General features: G+C 37.2%; 1 protein-coding gene across 3 annotated transcripts; it reads left to right on the top strand.

Moving 5' to 3' along the window:
• The first annotated feature begins 2,000 nt into the window (after positions 1 to 2,000).
• On the top strand, positions 2,001 to 19,989 carry klc3 (kinesin light chain 3). 3 transcript variants are annotated; one of them, XM_056473858.1, is made up of 14 exons: positions 2,001 to 2,223; positions 4,133 to 4,157; positions 6,638 to 6,863; positions 8,869 to 9,099; positions 9,577 to 9,652; positions 10,517 to 10,742; positions 11,415 to 11,502; positions 11,628 to 11,729; positions 12,926 to 13,099; positions 13,602 to 13,701; positions 13,797 to 13,846; positions 15,777 to 15,907; positions 15,987 to 16,053; positions 17,757 to 19,989. In XM_056473858.1, exons 3-14 carry the CDS (start codon positions 6,654 to 6,656, stop codon positions 17,841 to 17,843), a joined length of 1,542 nt encoding a protein of 513 aa, XP_056329833.1. In that variant the 5' UTR covers positions 2,001 to 2,223; positions 4,133 to 4,157; positions 6,638 to 6,653; the 3' UTR covers positions 17,844 to 19,989. The 3 variants fall into 3 exon arrangements, with proteins under 3 accessions (XP_056329833.1, XP_056329835.1, XP_056329834.1); XM_056473860.1 differs by lacking the exons at positions 13,602 to 13,701; positions 13,797 to 13,846; XM_056473859.1 differs by lacking the exons at positions 2,001 to 2,223; positions 4,133 to 4,157 and having other exon boundaries at positions 6,613 to 6,863.
• The last annotated feature ends 529 nt before the right edge of the window (positions 19,990 to 20,518 follow it).

The raw sequence follows: 20,518 nt of genomic DNA, 5'->3' as shown, positions 1-20,518 counted from the left end.
CACAGTTTTGTTTGTCCCTATTTCACACTAAGTTGTATTGAAATCACTCTTCACTTTGTAGTAATGTTTGGCCAATGATAATCAGGGAAGGGGTTTCAATAAACAGCTCACTTGATTTGTCATGCATAATGAATTTGTATGTGGCTGACAGTTTCGACCAGGAGTGTCCTCACAATCCGAGTCATGCCATATAAATGTGGTGTGGTTAAGCAGACACAACAGAGCGAGCGAGATAGAGGTAAAAGTGTTTTGGTGGTTTTTGTATTGACTTGGCCTCATCACATTTGGAGCTATAGATTAACTCTCTGCCTGGTTGAGAACACTAAACTGGCCCAGCCAAGCTGCCCTTATTGGGAGTAGATCTGCCCTCAGCTCAGCTCCTCTAGCAGCTGAACCATTAATCACTCAAGTCTCATATATCTGCTTGCAGTTGCTCCATCTCCTTCCACTTTATATCCCACCACTCAATTTTCTTCCTGGATCACACTGTTTTTTACTCTGTCTTTGTGTCTTTATTACTATTTTTGCTTAGGTTGATGCATTCTGAGCTCCTTCCTTGCTCTCAGCTCTACAGGCTGTGATTCAACAGAAGTTCAACTGAAGACGATTCCTAGATGTATCCTGATCTGCAGAGTGCCTGTGGTTGAGTTAAGTCTGTCTGATGGGTCCAAGGCTAATGCTACTTATTTTACACACCCAGACAACACCCCCCTCCCTCTCACCCCAACTCACCCTAAGCGGCTTTATTGAAACTATGCCAGTGTGGCGTCACACAGAGACTCCTCCTTCTGCATAGCCTCTCTGGACTGATTTGTGACTGTCTGATGTAACAAACAGATTTACTGGGCATTTGCTGTAAGTCTTTTTAATGTTTAATATACAAGTCATTTTAAACAGCTTGTTGTCGTTATTGCATATAATGCCCAAAAATGCTATCTGCAGGAAACTCTTTTCCCCACCTAATGTTTTAAACTAGTGGTCTGCCTCATATTTGTTGCTATCAGACAAATAATCAAGCAATTACACATTAGTTGCACTGTCATAACTCAAATGTACTTTCATTTAATTATATATTTTTATTATTATACATTACGAGTATAATAAAGCAGACTATCTCTTACTGAGTTATCATAAATTATATGTTAAATGTTTATCAATGTACAAGACACCATCAGATCAGAGCAACACACATAATAATGACACTTAAATGATGCAATAAGCAACAGTACAAGTACAGGGTCATGGCAGACATTGAAAAGGTGTGTGTTGGTTGGTGGGGTCGGGACAGCTGAATAAGATCCAAAAATTTAAGTTGATCTAGTTATTAATCACCAGTTTCTAATAAGTTCTGTTCTTTAAAAGTGAGGGGGACATATCCCCCATCTCCCCTGGTTGCTACACCCCTGATGTAATTAACATTAGTTAAATGTAACACAACGCATCCCAATATAATAACAAAACATAAAGAAACAAACTATTGAAATTAAATATAGTCTTATGCATTAGTGATGGCATTAATTGTACGATAATTTAGCTTTCTTTCTTACAAAATCCATGTATACATTTTATTTGGGCATATAATTAATGCTTTTATTTTTACTTTTATAAATAGTTTTTACTTATACTTTTTTATTTATTTTATAAGGAAAACTCTTTTTGAAAAAAAAAAAAACATGCCTATATGTTTGACATGTGATATAGGTAATTATTTGGAACATTTATTTGAGAATATTCATGCTAAAATGATAGCCAACATTAAAAATTATAATAATTTCAATTAAATGTATAATTATTAAATGTTAAATGTAATGTTCAATTAAATGTTTAATTATTCATTGTACAAGGGTTATTTACTTGCATTGATGGTTTCACGTAGAAATGTTATCATGCCTGGAAACATTTCATTCATGATCAAAATAGAGAGAGCCTGTCTTGGTTTGTGTTAGCCGCAGTTCTGCTTGTCGCCGGTAGGTGGTCTATAGTGCGCCGCGCAGCCGCCGTAAATAGTGTGAACTGACGGATCAGGTAAGAGCTGTTAATTCATCCTGTCTGCGACACAACAGCAGGTGAATGAATGACCGCAACCGATCCTTTACTTGGTTATTTTACGCCCGTTGTTGACCTCTACATCAAGGAATTAAAGATGTGATGTGGAACATTCCAGTCGGAATTCTCTGGCTTTGAGTTTTGACGCGTCGCAGACTCTTGTCTGACTTGCAGCAGGTAAATAAATATCATCTGTTGACAGTCACTGGCAGATAGTTTCTTTGTACGAGCTGACAGAATTTACAGCTTTACTGTGTGCTGTAATAGACTATAACTCTCTTTCATGGCCAGTGTTTGTTTTCCTGAATTAGCCTTCGTTTCGTTGCTAACTACTAATCTGGTGAAGTCAGCATATTTAAGTCCATTTATCATCCCTAAAATGGTGTTTTTATGGTGTCTGACCATCTTATAAAAGGAAATTTTCATTTAATTCGTGCATTTTAGACTGTATGTAGAATAAAGTGCTCAGCATAATTGAGTACACCCCATTTTGAAAATGAATATTTGTATCCATTTCTCAGTGAATGTAGGCGATGTATTTTGGTGCATATATTTATTAAACAGATGTATTTATTAAAATAATATCTTAGTCATCAAACATATTTAGAAATTGAAAGATGATACAATTAAATTAATGCAAAATATTGCAAAAAAAAAATGACAACCTACAAAATTTCAACTAAAATTTTCACTTTTTTTTTGCTTTTCTTGATTTTTCCTCTTTTTTATATTTGTATTTAATATATTTCTATAACATATACATTTGAGTGTGCTAGTTTTTGCACCGTTATCGTAAGTTATTTTGTTATAGTATGAAAATATTCATACTATATATTCATTTATATATAAATTTATAAAGCATACACTGCATTCAAGTGTCAAATCAGAGTGATCAGATAGATTTCTGTTGTTATTATTTACACACAACCTCCAAACTTTCATGAGTATTTTCCTTTCATGATATTTACCCTTTTATTTCATTAGACCTAACTGTTATTCTACAATTTTGTTCTATTCTACAAGTGTCGTATTCTAAGTGCTCTGAAGCAATGCAGTAAAATATACTGACATTTAGGTTGCCGATATTATGAATATGACATGATATATGACACACTAGTGATATTAGCTTTTTTGTCAGCAAACTATTTTTATGATGCTCTTCCATCTATTTTTAATCTTTAGATGAATTAGATAATTGATTAGATTTTTTTTTTCTATGATGTTTGAACTGGAGCTATTAAATCAAAGTATTTAATGCAATTTCCAAAAGCTTTTCCAGCAGCAACAACAGCCAAAACAGAGAAATATAACCTAATTTAAAATACATGCAGGTTAGTCGTTAGTCTGCTCCACCCTTTAAAGACGCCAAACTGGTATCTAAATTCATGTATCTCTGTTGTTGTTAAATTACTCGATTAATTAAGCTTAAAAGCGTGTATCTCGTGTTTGATGATCTCATCGTCCTGGCGTAAACATTAGCTCAGTCCTTTACCTCCCCAGAGTGATGTCTGTTCCTACCTGTAAACTGATGCTTACTTAGCAACCCTTACCTAGTGAATGTTTTCCTCTGCTGGGACGGAAGAGAAGCTTCACTTCACTTTCAAGGCTGAAGGCAGTTCCTGCGCTTATTCTCTTAAAGAGACAGTTCACCCAAAACTGAAAATGATGTCAACATTTACTCATCATTTATTTGTTCAAAACCTGTTTGACTATCTTTCTTATGTTGAACACAAAAGAAGATATACTGAACAAAGCTGAACAACCATTGACTCTCATAGTGTTTAGTTTTCCTACTATGCAAGTCAGTGGTTACTGGTCTCTCACATTTTTCAAAATATCTTCTTTAGTGTTTACCGGAAAAAAGAAAGGTTTGGAACCACTTCAGAGTGAGTGAATAGTGAGTTAATTTTCACTTTGGTGTGAACTATTAATTTAAAGGTAAAATGGTTATTTGCAGAGCACTGTGTATGTACACTTCTTTGATCAACATGTGTATCGCTGATATGAACATGTCAAACAAATGTTGTCGTTCTTTGTTATCCCATTAGAGAATGCGTCTTGACTATCATGTTTTCTTTCTTTGCAGCTTTACACTTTTATCGTGGATTAAGGTCAGTTTCTGATATTCCATGCTGTTTGTGATGTAATGTTACGTGTGAAGTTGTCTGCACGTTTATCCTCACATTTTCTTGCTGACTTATTACGTGTGAAGATTCTTAAAAGCGGGCGTCACGATGGCTCGGTGGTTAGCAAGATCGCCTCACAGCAAGAAGGTCACTGGTTCGAGCCCCGGCTGGGTCAGTTGGCATTTCTGTGTGGAGTTTGCATGTTCTCCTCATGTTTTTTCCGGGTAGTCAGGTTTCCTGCACAGTGCAAAGACATACACTATTGTTGAATTGAATAAGCTAAATTGTCCATAGTGTATGTGTGTGAATGCAAGAGTGTATGGGTGTTTCCCAGTGGGGTTGCGGCTGAAAGGACATCGGCTGCATAAAACACATGCTGGATAAGTTGACGAATCATTCCACTGTGGCGACCCCTGATTAATAAAGGACCTAAGCCGAAAAGAAAATGTATGAATGTATGATGTATGTTGCTGCCCTCAAAAATTATGAGCATTCTAGTGCTGAATAATAAAATAAAATATGCTATGAGAACATACTGTAAACATATTTCTTTAATATATAATGTGATTCAGATATACTGTGACTATGAGGTCGTCAGAAATTACTACTTGGTAGAGGATCTACCAATGTACCAAAATAAAACATTGAACATGCAATTAAACAGTGACTTGAAAGGAGAACATAAAATATTAGTGTGATACATTTTTCACACACACACAAAAAAAGAAATATTGAAATGTCCTTCTATGCGGTCACTTTTGATCAAATTATTGGGTCTAAATTGATCAAAATGTTACTATAAAAAAACTAACACCACAAACGGTGTAAACGTTTCCCCTCTTTACATGTACAAGCAAATTTTCTACTATCCGTCAAATTTCTACTCTGAAAAATCATTTCCATCATCAAAACCAACTGTCAATATGTGACGCTGCACATCTTATGTTGCATTGGTATATTTTTAGCAATAGCCAAAATTACATTGTATGAGTGTAAATGGGCGACATGGTGGCGCAGTGGGTAGGGCTGTCACCTCACGGCAAGAAGGCCGCTGGTTCGAGCCTCGGCTGGGTCAGTTGGCATTTCTGTGTGGAGTTTGCATATTCTTCCCGTTAGTGTATAAATGTGAATGTAAGAGCGTATGGGTGTTTCCCAGTGCTGGGTTGCGTATTACACAGCAGAAGGGCATCCGCTGTGTAAAACATATGCTGGATAAGTTGGCTGTTCACTGCGCTGTGGCGACCCCTGATTAATAAAGGGAATAAGCTAGAAAGAAAATGAATGAATGAATGAGTAAAAATTATTGATTTTCCTTTTATCCCAAAAATCATTCGAATATTAAGTAAAGATCGTGTTCCATGTTGACATTTTGTTAATATTACTATATAAAAAATGTCAGTAATATGCATTGCTAAGCACTTAATTTAGACAACTTTACAGCTGATTTTCTCAGTATCATTTTAACCTTCAGGTTTTCAAATAGTTGTATCTTGGCCAATTGTTGTACTAACAAGATTTCACATTAATGGAAATTTTATTTATTAAGCTTTTAGATGACGTACAAATGTCAATTTCAATAAAATCGACACTTATGACTGGTTTTGTGGTCCAGGGTCACATATAATATCCCAGAAGTCAGTGTTTATGTGTTTAAAATCACAGCTGCACAGCAGAAATGCTTGCTGCGTCCCAATTCGCATACTATCCGTCCTAAATAGTATTTGAAAATTGAATTAGTATGTCCCAAATCGCAGTATGTTGAAAAGATTATGCCAAAGGTTCCCGGATGGTTTACTATTTCGGGTAAAAATTATAAGTGTAGAAGCGTCCATACTCTAACCACTGATATTGCCCACAGTACATTGTGCGTTGGACACACAAACGTGGGTGAAAAGTATAAATAAACTACAAACATAGTTGACGCGTGGGACCAACCATCATGCAGAGAGGCCTCAGTAAAGATGCTTGTATGACTGTTAATTAATATCTAGCTGACTGGAAAATATTTAAATCTCATTTTCTGTGTTTTATTTCATCTGCAACAACAATACTGACGTATACGTATTTGGACATTAACGTCTGAATACAGAATTATCCAAGCACCCGAGGAGATTTTTATGCATAAAAGACTCGTGAATGGCAGATTAACCTCCTGCTGCTTCTCCAATAAGGTAGAGAAATCAAATATGACAGAAATGTGGAGGATGTGTGGATGCTTGACAGGGCTCATAACTAAGCACCACAACAATCTGTTAACAAGGAAGTAATATGTCCCAAAGCTTCCTGTTACACACTCAAAAGTAAATACTTTTCCTTCACAAAAAAAGTACATACTTTTAGGGCGTAGTATAAGTATGCGAATTGGGACGCAGCAACTGTTAGTGTATAATGCTCTCTTGCATGCTGTGCGTCTTAATGTGCATATTAATTACACAATAACACCACATGTATATTTTTCTGTCCAGGGTCTGAGTGTCAGACATGCTGTCAGGGGAGGAGATCTTATGCAGCACCCAGCAGGTGATCGCAGGGCTGGAGGCTCTGCGTGGAGAGAACCGCACACTTCTGGACAGCCTGCAGGAAACACTCCAGAGCCAGACGTCCAGCGATAGCGGCAGCCTGGAGCAGGAGAAGACCAGCATCATTCTAGAGTCTCTGGAGAGGATCGAGCTGGGCTTAGGAGAAGCGCAAGTGAGCAGCGAGCTCATCTTTATTCACATTAAGGCAGTCCCTCCAAAATCAAGAAAACATCTGAGAAACTAGCTGGGGGTTTTTTACATGTCACGTGATGTTGTCACTATTATCATTCAGCCAATGTCCACTTGAAGATTGTGTTTAATTGATTGCTACACTTCTTGTTGCTTCACCTTTGCATCTATCACTGTTTCTGATAGCACAATACAAAATCCTATACAATAGACTTTTAGGGGACAATATGATGTATATTGATGTATATGATGAATACGAAACAAAACACCAGCTCAAACTGGGCAAAATGGCTTTTAAAAATAGTGGCTATTGTCATTTATGACCACAAATAAAGAACAATACCGTTTTCTCAAAAGTGTAACATACTAATTCAAAAAATGTATATAGATATAATTTATTGATCTAAAGCAGGGGTGCCCAAACTCAGTAAATATAAATTTACACACTTTTACACAAGTAAATAATTAGACTCAATGATGAGCTAAAAATCTGTGGATTTTTGCGCGTGCAGATTCTGTGGGGGCCTACCTATGATCTAAAGTCTTCAGAAAGATAGTAAGACAGTGATAGTTCACCCAAAAATGAAAATGTCCTCACCATTTCCTCAATTTCATGTGGTTTTAAACTTTTATGAATTTCTTCCTTATGTTGAAAACAAAATAAGATGTTCTGAACAGTGTTGAAAACAGCAACCATTGACATCTATTGTAGCAACAAAAATACTATGGAGGTCAGTGGGTGGTGATCTTTTGTGTTCAACAGAAGAAAGAAAGTCAAACAGGTAAGATAGTGGTGAGCAAAACACATTGTTATGCAGTTTTATCCTATTTGATGAATATATTTTAGCATGATCTTGTAATGCTACTGATTTTACTAAAGTGGAAGAGATTTTTCAACATTTATTTACGCATCCTTTGTGTATGAAATAAGATATGGTAGGCTTCATAGGCTAAGTGGTTCCCTAATAAAAATGTGTGATACAGTTGAAGTCAGAATTATTAGCCCCCCCTGAATTAATAACCCCTCTGTTTATTTTTTCCCCCAATTTCTGCTTAACGGAGATAAGATTTTTTTCAACAAATTTCTAAACATAATAGTTTTATAACTCATTTCTAACAACTGATTTATTTTGTCTGTAACAATGACAGTAAATAATATACTAGATATTTTTCAAGACTCTTCTATACAGCTTAAAGTGATATTTAAAGGCAAACTTGTTTAATTAGTTTAACTAGGCAGGTTAGGGTAATTAGGCAAGTTATTGTATAATGATAGTTTGTTCTGTAGACCAGGGTTTTCCAACCCTGTTCCTGGAGACACACCAACAGTACATATTTTGGATATCTCCCTTTTCTGACCCATTAACTTCAGGTGTTGGAGTCTCTTCTGATGTTATGATAAGTTGATTCAGGTGTGTTTGATTAGGGAGAGGTTGAACATGTGTACTGTTGGTGTGCCTTCAGGAACAGGGTTGGGAAACACTGCTGTAGACTATCGAAAAAAACATTAGCTTAAAGGGGCTAATAATTTTGACCTTAAAATGGTTCATAAAAAATTAAAAACTGCTTTTATTCTAGCCGAAATAAAACAAATAAGACTTTCTCCAGAAGGAAAAATATTATCAGACATACTGTGAAAATTTCCTTGCTCTGTTAAACACCATTTGGGAAATATTTGAAAAAGAAAACAAATTCAAAGAGGGGCTAATAATTCTGTCTTCAACTGTAAATGCTATTTACACCAAGTCAAGATAGTAGTATTTTCTTACAATTATGCTACCTACACTAAGATCAAGTAGGAGGGTATCCTAATTACATTATATGTATAATAATATTTTTATTAAGTGGCACAATAGTGGCAAATATTTGCAGCTCAGTATTGCGAATACATTAAGAAACAGTATGCAACAATACCATATTGAGTGTAAAGGAGAATATTTATCATAGTAAAGCCTGTCTGTGTGTCTGTCTGTGTCCTGTTCCTTCAGGTGATGATGGCGCTGTCGGCACACCTGGGCTCTTTAGAGGCCGAAAAGCAGAAGCTACGTGCTCAGGTGCGGAGGCTGTGCCAGGAGAACCAGTGGCTGCGGGACGAACTGACCCGAGCACAGCAGCAGCTGCAGGAGCGAGAGCAGGAGGTGGTGACTTTAGAGGAGCAGAACAGACACCTGCAGTTCATGAGCAGCATCCGCAAGTACGACCACGAAGAGACGTCTCTGGTAAGTTAAGTTCTACAGTGCTCTTTTGCACTAAACAAGATTCATGGTTCAGCAGTTGTGTGCTAAATCATGAAAATACGAAAATAAACCCTTATAAAATAAAATCTTTGTAGTGTCATTTCAGTTACTGCTCAAATTCTGCATTGTTTAAATGGCATTAAATGAGGAGGGGGTGTTTAATGTTTTAGAAAATAACACCACACCATTGAGACAGTTGTAGTTATCTTCAGATGTCTTGTTTTGACCAATTCATCATGAAATTTGAGATATGTTTTGGTTTTTGTTGCACTTTTACATGTTACACATCAGATTACTTGTTTATATGGTTATAATGCAGTTTTTGGTATTTGATCATCATAAATTAAAAAGTTCATAAAAAATGAGTTAATAAAATTTACTGGCCAACTGCTGAGTAAAACTTTCTCATATAATTTCACCATCACTGATTTTTATGCACGTCTCTTACTGTTCTTACAGGAGGATAAAGATTCTACTTCAGGAAAGGAGTCCCTTGATGATCTCTTTCCTACAGAAGAAGAGGAGCAGACTCACAGTATGACCCTCCTCACACTCCTGTTCCTTTACCTCTTTTTTATCTGCTTTTTAACACAGTTATTTTCATGTTTTACCATGTCAGTTGTTAGATTAGAACAGGGGTGTCCAAACATTTTCTTATGAAGTGCCAAAAACCAAACTAGATTAAGACTAGTGGGCTGAAGATAAATATAGCTGCCATAGGTACTTCCTTATTCATTTAGGAATAATTAAAAATAACTAGAAACCCTTTGCATTGTATTAACTAATACAGTATACATTTTTTTTTGTTTTTATAATGAACTTATTACAGTAAAAACACTCATTTATTACAGAATGGAGTTACGCTTGTCAAGCTGCACCTGATTTTGCCTTGATTTGCTCGCAGATGTCTTCTGCATTGTCCTCTATCTGTCGAGTGACTATATTTACGTTTTTACGAAGTATTTGTTTACGTATTTACAATTAATGTTTAAATGAAACTATTAATTTCAGTTAGCTGTTTTTGTAGCTCAGCATTAAAACAAACAAACAAAAAAGATTATTTTAAACTGGAAATGACAATCTCTGATAAAATCATTCACCCCAGCCCTGCCCATAATTCATACACCTTTCTCAGATGGGATGGTGGGCCAAATCAAAGGTTACAACGAGCCAACTTTGGCTCAAGAGCCCTAGTTTGGGCATCTCTGGATAGGACGCTGGGTTAAGGGTGGTGTTATGTTTCAACCACACTTTTAAGACACCCACAACTAGCATTATAAAATCTTAATAGATTGTTTTATAGCCATTTATATTGGGAAAAGAGTATTGGACAGGGAAGTGAGACCAGTATTTGACCTCACGATGACCACAGCTCAATTATCAGCTCTTGTATTTGCAGTGTCTCAGCCACACAGTAGTGCTGCCGCTGCTGCCCAGCAGGGAGGATATGAGATTCCTGCTCGACTGCGAACGCTCCACAACCTGGTGATCCAGTACGCCTCTCAGGGACGATACGAGGTGGCTGTGCCACTCTGTAAACAAGCTTTAGAGGACCTGGAGAAATCCTCAGGCCACAGCCATCCAGATGTTGCCACCATGCTCAATATCCTGGCTTTAGTGTACAGGTCAGTTCTGCTCTGTTAAACTTTTAATTTTCATCAACATTTTTTTCAAAGAAAAATGATGATAATTAAATTTAAAAACGGTTTTAAGTTTAAAATAAATTACTACAGATATTAGAACATGTTTTACACAGGTTAAATTTTACATAGATTTTATTGAACCACTACGAGACTGTTTAGAGCAGGTTTTAAAAATAATTCAGAATGTTAGAGATGCCCAGAAGAAAAGAGTGATTATTTCATGTGTTATGACAATGCCCAGATGTTCAATGTTTTTGGAGAGAAACTCGGTGACCCCTGTCCCTTAATCACATTAACAAAACTACATCACAGTAGATACAGAGTCCAAAACTGGAAGTCTTCCAGAAAACCTCAGATCTTTGATGTTTTTTTTACTAATTTACATTTGTTTTTTAATATGCATTTACATTTATATGACATTATTTGCCTTTTACCATTTTGTTTATATGTTCTGAAAATCTAATAAAAGGTTTTAATCATAAAAATTTAATATTTTAAGTGACAAAATATTATGAGAATCTGTTGGCGTTGAGTCAGTCATGTTTTAAGTCAGCATAAACAGGAGAATATAGGATGTGCATTGGTATTTTGTTTCCATCCATTAGGACTTAGTGTCAGCAGATGAATAAACCTTAGGAAACGTTGTGCTTTCAGAGATCAGAACAAATACAAAGAAGCTGCCAGTCTCCTGAATGATGCATTGGCCATCCGTGAGAAGACCCTGGGCATGGACCATCCAGCAGTATGTACTATGTGCGACTGTTATGGCTTGCTTAACATGTTGAGTTGTTTTTTGTCATAAAGTCTCCTATCCGATCTATGCAAATCCCTTTCCTTGAGTGTGTGTGTGTGTGTTTGTGTTTGTAGGTGGCAGCTACTCTGAATAATCTGGCTGTATTGTATGGAAAGCGGGGGAAGTACAAAGAGGCAGAGCCATTGTGTAAAAGGGCCCTGGATATCAGAGAAAAGGTAATGACACAGAAAAGGAATTATTCAGTAGCATTCAATAGTTTGGGGTCAGAAATATATTTTTGAAAATAAATAAATAAGCAAGGCAAGGTAAGTTTGTTTATATAACACATTACATACACAATGGTAATTCAAAGGGGCTTTACATAGACAAGAATAAAAGAAACAAGTATAAGAAATAAAAACAACAAAGAATAAAAATGATTAAAGGATTCATAAAAAGTGACAAATTACATTGTTACAAAACGTTTCAAATAAATGCTTATTTTCAATGAAGAATACAAAAGAAAAACTGTGCTTTAACTGTTATAACTGAATAAAAATAACTGTTTTGAATACTCTAATTGAAATAATTACAATTAAATTGTAATAAAATTTCATGATATTGTTGGAATAACTAATGAATTCCAATAAAAAGGTCAGGAGAGGGTTTTTTCAATGTAAAAAACAATGGAATTGATATCCTCAATGCAATGCAAGAATTACATTCAAGAGGTGCGCAACAACTTATAGGCAGCTGATATTAACAGGTGGAGTTTAATGAAATTCGTCACTTTACAATCATTCTCCAGTCCTCCATTGGCCGCATCCATACATACGTCCTCTTTTTTTACGAATTCTCTGCACAACATTAAAAACATAAGACTTCTCAACTGCAAATATTCTGTGTTCAGTTTCAACCCATCTCTGCTCACAGGAAGTTTCGCTGCAGAGCTCAAGTTAATTTTAAACAATCAGGCCTTTGCTTTTATATCAGTGTCATTTACTTTTGCAAAAATGCTTCATTAGTATGCAAAGTATAACATACTCAACAGAAGAAGTTTAGTTAATATATCACCTTTATATCGGCAATACAGCAATACAAAAATACAAAAAAATATATTCCTTTTTCACAACAATATTCAGATTTTAATCAAATAAAGTCTTGGTAGCAATTTTAAAAAATTTAAATATTTAAAAACATTTTTTTACTAAGAATAAACTTTGAAAGCTAGTGTACATTACATCGCAAAAAATAATGTGTCTTCACTTTTACTGTACTATCTTGTTTACATATTAGAAAATCTGAATAAGAAGGAAAAGATATTCTAATCTGAGCCTTTGAATACTGTTTCACACAAACAGGGGTCTTTAAGTCAAAGGTTGAGAAGCACTGGTCAAATCTAAATCTGTAGTCTACGTTTGTCTGCCTGCAGGTTCTTGGGACGGATCATCCCGATGTAGCGAAGCAGCTGAATAACTTGGCCCTGTTGTGCCAGAACCAGGGCAAATACCAGGAGGTGGAGCAGTACTATGAACGAGCGCTGCACATTTACCAGAGCCAGCTCGGCCCTGATGATGCCAACGTGGCCAAGACCAAAAACAACCTGGTGAGAGACACTTCCCTGCAGGCACAGGACGTCAACATAATGTCATATTGACGTTGTACCCCAGTGTACCCCACTGTTGTGGGGAGGTTGGATTTTGTTTGCAGTTCAAAACTGGGTTGACGTCAGAACCCAACGTCAGGCCGGCATCATTGTCCAATGTTCAACCTAAAATCAGCCAAATATCAACATCTGATCATGTTACACCTTGACGTTGTGTGGACGTTACAACTATGACATCTATCAGACGTTGAATTTTGGTCACTTTCCAACACAACCTAAAATCAACCAAATATCAGCGTAATTTGACTTCATTATTGGACGTCAAAATAACTTTGTCCTTAGATGCTGGCTAGACATTGATTTTTGATCACCTGACGTCATGACCTAAATCTAACCTAATATTAAGGTCTTATGATGATGTTGTGTGCCCGCTGGGTTGTGTTTGAGTAATGCTACCAGAAATGTGTAATGTGTGTTCTATACTGGTGCATATGCTCCTCAGGCCTCCTGCTACCTCAAGCAGGGAAAATACAGACAAGCTGAGGCTCTTTATAAAGAGATTCTGACTCGAGCTCATGAGAAAGAGTTTGGCTCAGTGGAGGGTAAAACCACTTGTGCATTTACACTCTATATACAAGGTTTTGAGCTATTAAACATGTCTGTCCAATGGTAAAGCAATGTTTTTGTGTTAATAAAGGAGATGGACGGCCGGTCTGGATACATACAGAAGAGGGCAGCTCTAGACCGGTATGTGTCCAATCCAGGTATACAGTGTCTAATCAACCAAACTTTAGAACGTTCTGTGTGTTTAGTGGAATTGATTTGATAGAGAAAGAAGCTACATTTTCAGACTTTTTTTCTGTGAAAAGTGAACATTTATTTTGTTAAATTACAAGTACACCTGACAAAATAGACAGAGGCGACATGGTGGCTCAGTGGTTAGCACTATCGCCTCACACCACTTGGTCGCTGGATCGAGTCCCGGCTGGGTCAACTGACGATTCTTCTTTGGCTCTCGGCGAAGGCGGTCGCACTTTTTCCCTCTCCGTCCCATATCTCTCCTCGCTAGCTCCTCTTGTCTTTGTCTTATTCTATCTCTGAGACTCTCCGTGCCCTGCTATCCAAACAAATAAGGAATTATGGATTTGATCAACTGGTCTCTGAATGCGATTGACACCATCTTCTCGACGAGAAGTTTGGGCTCGGGAGAGCCCACATGTCCTGCGGGGACGTTTGCAGCTGGATACGTGATGGACGGGTGGGAGAAGTGGCGCGTCCTGTGCCTGGCTGCTCTGTCTCTGGAGGATATTGAAGACATTTACCTATTCGGAACTTTGATAACAGGGTTTCTGCTGATGGGCTTATGCGGGGCCCTGGCGTATCGACGAATGATGAAAGCGGTCAGTGCTGCTCAAAACCCCACCAGGCTGGCCGGCTTGATTGAAGCGCTGATGGGCAGGCTTGCTAATAATCAGACTGCAATATTAGATCGCAAACTGGAAAACATCGGGGTGAAGTTAGCAGCTTTGCAACAAAATTTGGCCAGATCTGGAGACATGTGATGGACATTAAATATCTGTGAAATTGGCAGGTATTGACCTAAAGTTGAAGTATCTTTCCACTCTTTCGGCTTCCCTGTGTTTTCTTTTCTCCTGCCAGACGGCCTCGGCTGGAGGAAAACAACTTCTCCCGGATAGCAAGATAAGGAGACGCTCTGAAATTCCTGCTCCCCGTCAAGGACACCTGTTGGACTATACAGGCTTACGCACACACACACACAGATACATAGCACGACACTTCCTGGCCCCAATCCAACGCCTTCGTATGCTTTCACCCACTGGAGGGGGTGAGCAGGTCTGCGACCAGCGCCTCCATGGCTGCAGGACCTGATGGCTGCCCGCCCTTACCGGACTATTTCCACACCCCCTGTTCCCATCCCCTGTGGCAATGTTATGTCTTGTCGGTGTGTTTTTGTGCTAGATTGCTGGGGCTTTTTCTTATCCCTGATCTCACGGTGCTCTAACTTAAGAGCAAGGTGAGAGGGACTTTTTTTTTTGCCTCTTTTTCCTGACTATCTTATTTCCTGTTCCACCTCCCGTGACCTGTCTTCCCTGGAGTTGTGATGTCTGTGCACGGTCGGGGGGTTCCATTTACCTGCATTTCGTTGCCTTGTACTTGTACATGTGTGATGACAATAAATTGAATCTAATCTAATCTAATCTAAATATGCGGTACAGGTGATGAATAAAGGGACTAAGCTGAAGGAAAATTTATGAAAAAGGGCTGAGTATTTTGAAGCTTTAACATATATGACAACACAGGCAGGAACCTCCTCATAAACAGATGAGTTTTATAAAGTTTATTGGTGTTCTTTCGCTCAAGAATAATCACAGAAAAAGCTGAGTGAAACAACATGATGCATCAGCGGTTTACGTGTGTTTGTTGCCTCATTACAAATATAATCATAAAATTCAACAATATACATGTAAACTAACAAAAAAATCATGTAAACAGACCTTATGCCACTCCGTGGTGGTGCTGAATACATTTATGATCCATATATTTTCATTTCCAAGTAATTTTATTATAAAAACAACTTCTGTTGTGTAAAATGTCATACATATATAATATAATAGCTTTTTATAAGATCCCTCTATCCCCTGTGTATGCACTGTAGGATGGTCTGGGAAACCTAAAACGCAGCGGATCATTCACTAAGCTCCGAGAATCCATACGACGAAGCAGTGAAAAACTTGTTCGGAAGCTGAAAGGAGTCGGAACGCAAGAAACAACCCCTCGAGCTGTTGGGTAATCCTACTCCGCTTATTATTTATCTGTTTTTCTGCAGAAATGAACGCAATGTTTAATTGTGCTCCTCTTTTAATAGGATGAAGAGAGCCAATTCTCTCAATGTGCTTAATGTGGGTGTCAAAGACAATCAAGAGGCTGCTATGGCAAGTGTTTGCTTTCAAATTTAGTATTTTCCATAAGCATGTAATCCTACTCACATGAAACAAATACTATAGTAATTTATGGTAAATAAACTACAGATGTTTTAGAGCCATATTTCAGTAAATGTGTGTATATATTATAGTATTCACAACACTTTGTTGATGAATGATACAGCATACTGTATTAATAACTGTAGTGAACTGATAAAACTAATAAATACTGTTGTATACTTTATTTTTAACTATAGTATATCGTGGTGTATTGTAGTGTAATACATCCTATAGTTGTAGAATGCATTAAAGTACAGTATTTAGTAATTAGATATTACCATAGCATATTTGTTGTATTACTATAGCAATTATAGAATCACCACAACAGATGAATTCAAGAAATTTACTATAGTATGGTCCAAAACACTATTGAATTTACTATAAATTACTATTGGTCCGGTCAGTAACTGGATAAGAGACCACATGGGAAAGCCAAGTTGCTGCCGGAAGTGGTGTTAGTGAGGCCAGCAGGGGGCGCTCAACCTGCAGTCTGTGTGCGTCCTAACGCCCCAATATAGTGAAGGGGACTCTACACTGCTCAGTGAGCGCCGTCTTTCGGATGAGATGTTAACTCGAGGTCCCGACATTCTGTGGTCATTAAAAATCCCAGGATACTTCGAAAAAGAGTAGGGGTTTAACCCCGGCTTTCTGGTCAAATTTGCCCACTGGCCTCTGTCCATCATGGCTTCCTAACCATTCCCATATCATGATTGGCCTCATCACTCTGTCTCGTCTCCACCAATCAGCTGCTGTGTGGTGTGTGGTCTGGTGCAATATGGATGTCGTCGGGTCATCCAGGTGGATGCTGCACACTGGTGGTGGATGAGGCGATCTGCAGTACCATCGCAAATGCAACTGGTGATCTAGGCAAACGACGAGCCTGCCACTCTCACGGTGTTCATGCCACTCTTTGCGGACGAAAATTTCATGGACAAAACTGAAGAGTGGGGTTGGAGGGGGAGGGGTGTCGTGGAAGAAGGTGTAGAGTGTTAAGGGGGATGGATGTGTCGTGGACGAAAGTAAAGGTAGGTAGTTGGGTGGTGTCGCAGATGAAAGTGAAGAGCTGGGGGGGGTCACGGATGAAAGTGAAGAAGGGGGGGGGGGGCGCCGATGACAGTGAAGAGCAGGTGGGGGGAGGTTGGGGTGTGGTTCTTTGGAAAGTAAATAACATGGGAGGGTGGGGGGAAGGTCTCCATGCCGCCCCTAGAAAGATGCCGCCCTGGCTGATTGCCCATATTGCCCATGTCTAAATCTTGGTGTGTCCAGAAAAGCTTTGAGTGTCCAGAAAAGCACTTTGTGTCCAGAAAAGCGCTGTATAAAAATATACGGTATTATTATTATTAATATTATTATAGTATTTTTTTCCATGTGGGTTATTCGCTTTCTTCATGAAAATCATTGTGAAATGCTGATTTAATGTACAACAGTCATTAAAAATTTTAATAAAGTTTGATAACAGCATAATATTTATGTGGAAATTGTGATAGTTTTTTTCAGTAGGCTCTGATGAATAGAACAGCATTCATTTAAAACAGAAATAATATTAGTAATTTATGTATTTTTTACTAATTTATGTATTTACTTCTAACGAAAAGAAAATGACAATTTAACATTAAAATGAAAATGAATGGAAATTTGATATTTTATCTTTTCAGATGCCCAAGAGGCTGACAGACGCTCGGGGTCTGAGTTCCAGCACACAGAGTTTGACCCGTCGAGCATCTCTGACCGGAGACAGTTAACCTTCAGCCACATCAGCATCAAGATCAACCACATCTGACTGGTCTGTAATGACTGCAGAGAGCATATTTGATAATGATATATGAGAAACAGTGTGAGTGTGTGTGATCACTTCAGAACTCTCTGAAACACACATTTAATCGCAGTCCGTCAAAGCTCACTTTGGCATATTTCAAAAAAAGAAAAGATTTTTTACTTGGTTAAAGTAATTTTCAATAAACTTGATCAACTTATTTTTTAAAGCCATTTGCAATATAAAGTGTCACAAAATGATAACCTTTTACATTTCAGATCAATCAGACTACTTAATATGACTTAATATTTATAGTTTTTTTTTTTTACAAGAACGGGCAAGATGTAGGTTTGGTCAAGGTGTGATCACATATTCTTGCTTGACATGTGCTGCGTCCCAATTCACATACTATCCGTCCTAAATAGTATTTGAAAATAGAGTTAGTATGTCGCAAACCGTAGTATGTTGAAAAGAGTATGCCTTTATTTTATGTGTAGAAGCGTCCATACTCTTGAATTCGAACTACAAACGCGGGTGAAAAGTGTAAATAAACTACAAAAATGGCGGACGCGCGACGGTGCGAGACCAACCGTCATGTGGAGAAGCTTCGGTAAAGATGTTTGTATGATTGTTAATTAATATCTAGCCAACTGGAAAATATTTAAATTGCGTTTTCTGTGTTTTATTTCACCTGCAACAACAATACTGAATTTATACAAAGACGTGTTTGGACATTAACATCTGAATGCAAAATTATCCAAAGAACTGAGGAGATATCTCTGCATGAAAGACTCGTGAATGGAAGATTAACCTGCTGCTGCTTCCCCAATGAGGTAGGAAATTAAATATGACCGAAATGTGGAAGATGTGTTGAGATGATTGACAGGGCCAGGACTCATAAGTTAGCAACACAACGATCTGTTAATGAGGACGTAGTATGTCCCAAACCTTGCATACTCTTCTGTTACACACTCAAAAGTAAATATTTTTCCCTCACAAAAAAGTACATACTTTTAGGTCGTAGTATAAATATGCGAATTGGGACGCAGCAAAAGTTTCATTTCAATAGGAATCATGTGTTCAGCGTTTTATGTGAGGACGTGAAATTCCTCAAACATTTAGCTCATTTTTTTCCAACTTTGTTTTTATTCATTTAAATCTGTTAATTTTGTCACAAAAACACAGTGAACAATATAGAATACTGAATTATATAACATTTCAGAATGTATACAGCTGACCATCTAAGACCAGGCTGCAAATGGCTGGAAACCAGCATGGAAATGGTCAAAACCCCTCTAAAACCAGGCTGGTCGACCAGCTAAAACCAGCAAACCAACCTTGGCTGGTTTAAGCTGTTTTTTTCAGTAGGGTATTGTCTCAGCCAACATTTAACAACAAAAAAATGTAAGAAAATTACATATAAACATTAAACAAATTGTAATTAGTTATCTTTCCACAGAATTCCATTTTATCTATCTGTTTACAAATGATCTGAAAGGCGACCACACATTTTTGAAAGCCTCTGATTACACATCTTCTTTCTCAATTTGCATTAATTGTACTGACATATTTTAAGGATAAATATGTAATAAACAAAGTCACCACTAAAGCACCTCCTTCCAAAATATGACTTAAATATTTGTTAGCAGTGCAAATTTGCTACATTGACCAACAGAACGTGACTTCTGTGTGAGTAATTATAACGGATGCGACCACATCTCGACACTGCTTATTTGAGTGTTAAAGCATGATGTGAAATACATTCCTCATGCCATCAATGATATTGATGTTACATTACAAGATGAATTCAGTTTGTTCATTCCTGAGCTCGTCAAACAACTTTTGCCTATAAAATAAGGGATTTTTTTTATTTCAAGCACAAATTGTGTATATGTTGTGCTTTAGTACTGAATAGGACAGGTTTTATATAAAAGCAGAACTACGGAGCACAAGAACAATGTACAGTATGTAACTCCATGTAATGGAAGTAGTAGTTATTGAGAGGTGTTTTTGCGGCTGCTACATCATCTGATCAGTTGTACATTTTAAATGGTTGTTACATATTTATGAGCTTTGAGACTATATTTATGTACTAATTGTTGCTGATGAACCAAATAAAACTCTTCTACTTTCTATTTAAAGTCTATAGTGCTTTCAGATATGACAGCTACTGTAATATGTGCAGAATTCAATTCAAATTCAACACTTAAATTTGTGCATGCATACTTTTATAAATGTTGGATTGTTGCCATATAATACGTTAAAATCCACGCAAACATTCAGATTTATAAAAAAAAAAAATATTTGCATCAGGTTCTGAGCAGAATTGCTGATCACAGCATCTGAAGGTGTTTTTTGTGATTGAGTTTCTTTGAATTACATAGTTGAACATTTGAGAAACGTTCTTTGATTAAATGTAGGATTACTAGACTCCTGGGGCCTCTTTTATAAAATTTTGTGCAGAAACCTTTATACATTTGTACTAAGATTATTTTGCAAAAATGCGTAAGTGCAATTCAGTGAAAACAAACGTACACACAGAACCTTCTGTGTATGCATCTCTTTCAGATTTAATTCAATTCACCTTTATTTCTATATCGCTTTTACAATGTAGATTGTGTCAAAGCAGCTTCACATAGATCATAGTAAATTGAAACTGTGTCA

This window comes from Danio aesculapii, chromosome 15, assembly GCF_903798145.1.
Source record: "Danio aesculapii chromosome 15, fDanAes4.1, whole genome shotgun sequence".
Taxonomy (NCBI): Eukaryota; Metazoa; Chordata; class Actinopteri; order Cypriniformes; family Danionidae; genus Danio; species Danio aesculapii.
This window is presented reverse-complemented; position numbering and strand designations above follow the sequence as displayed.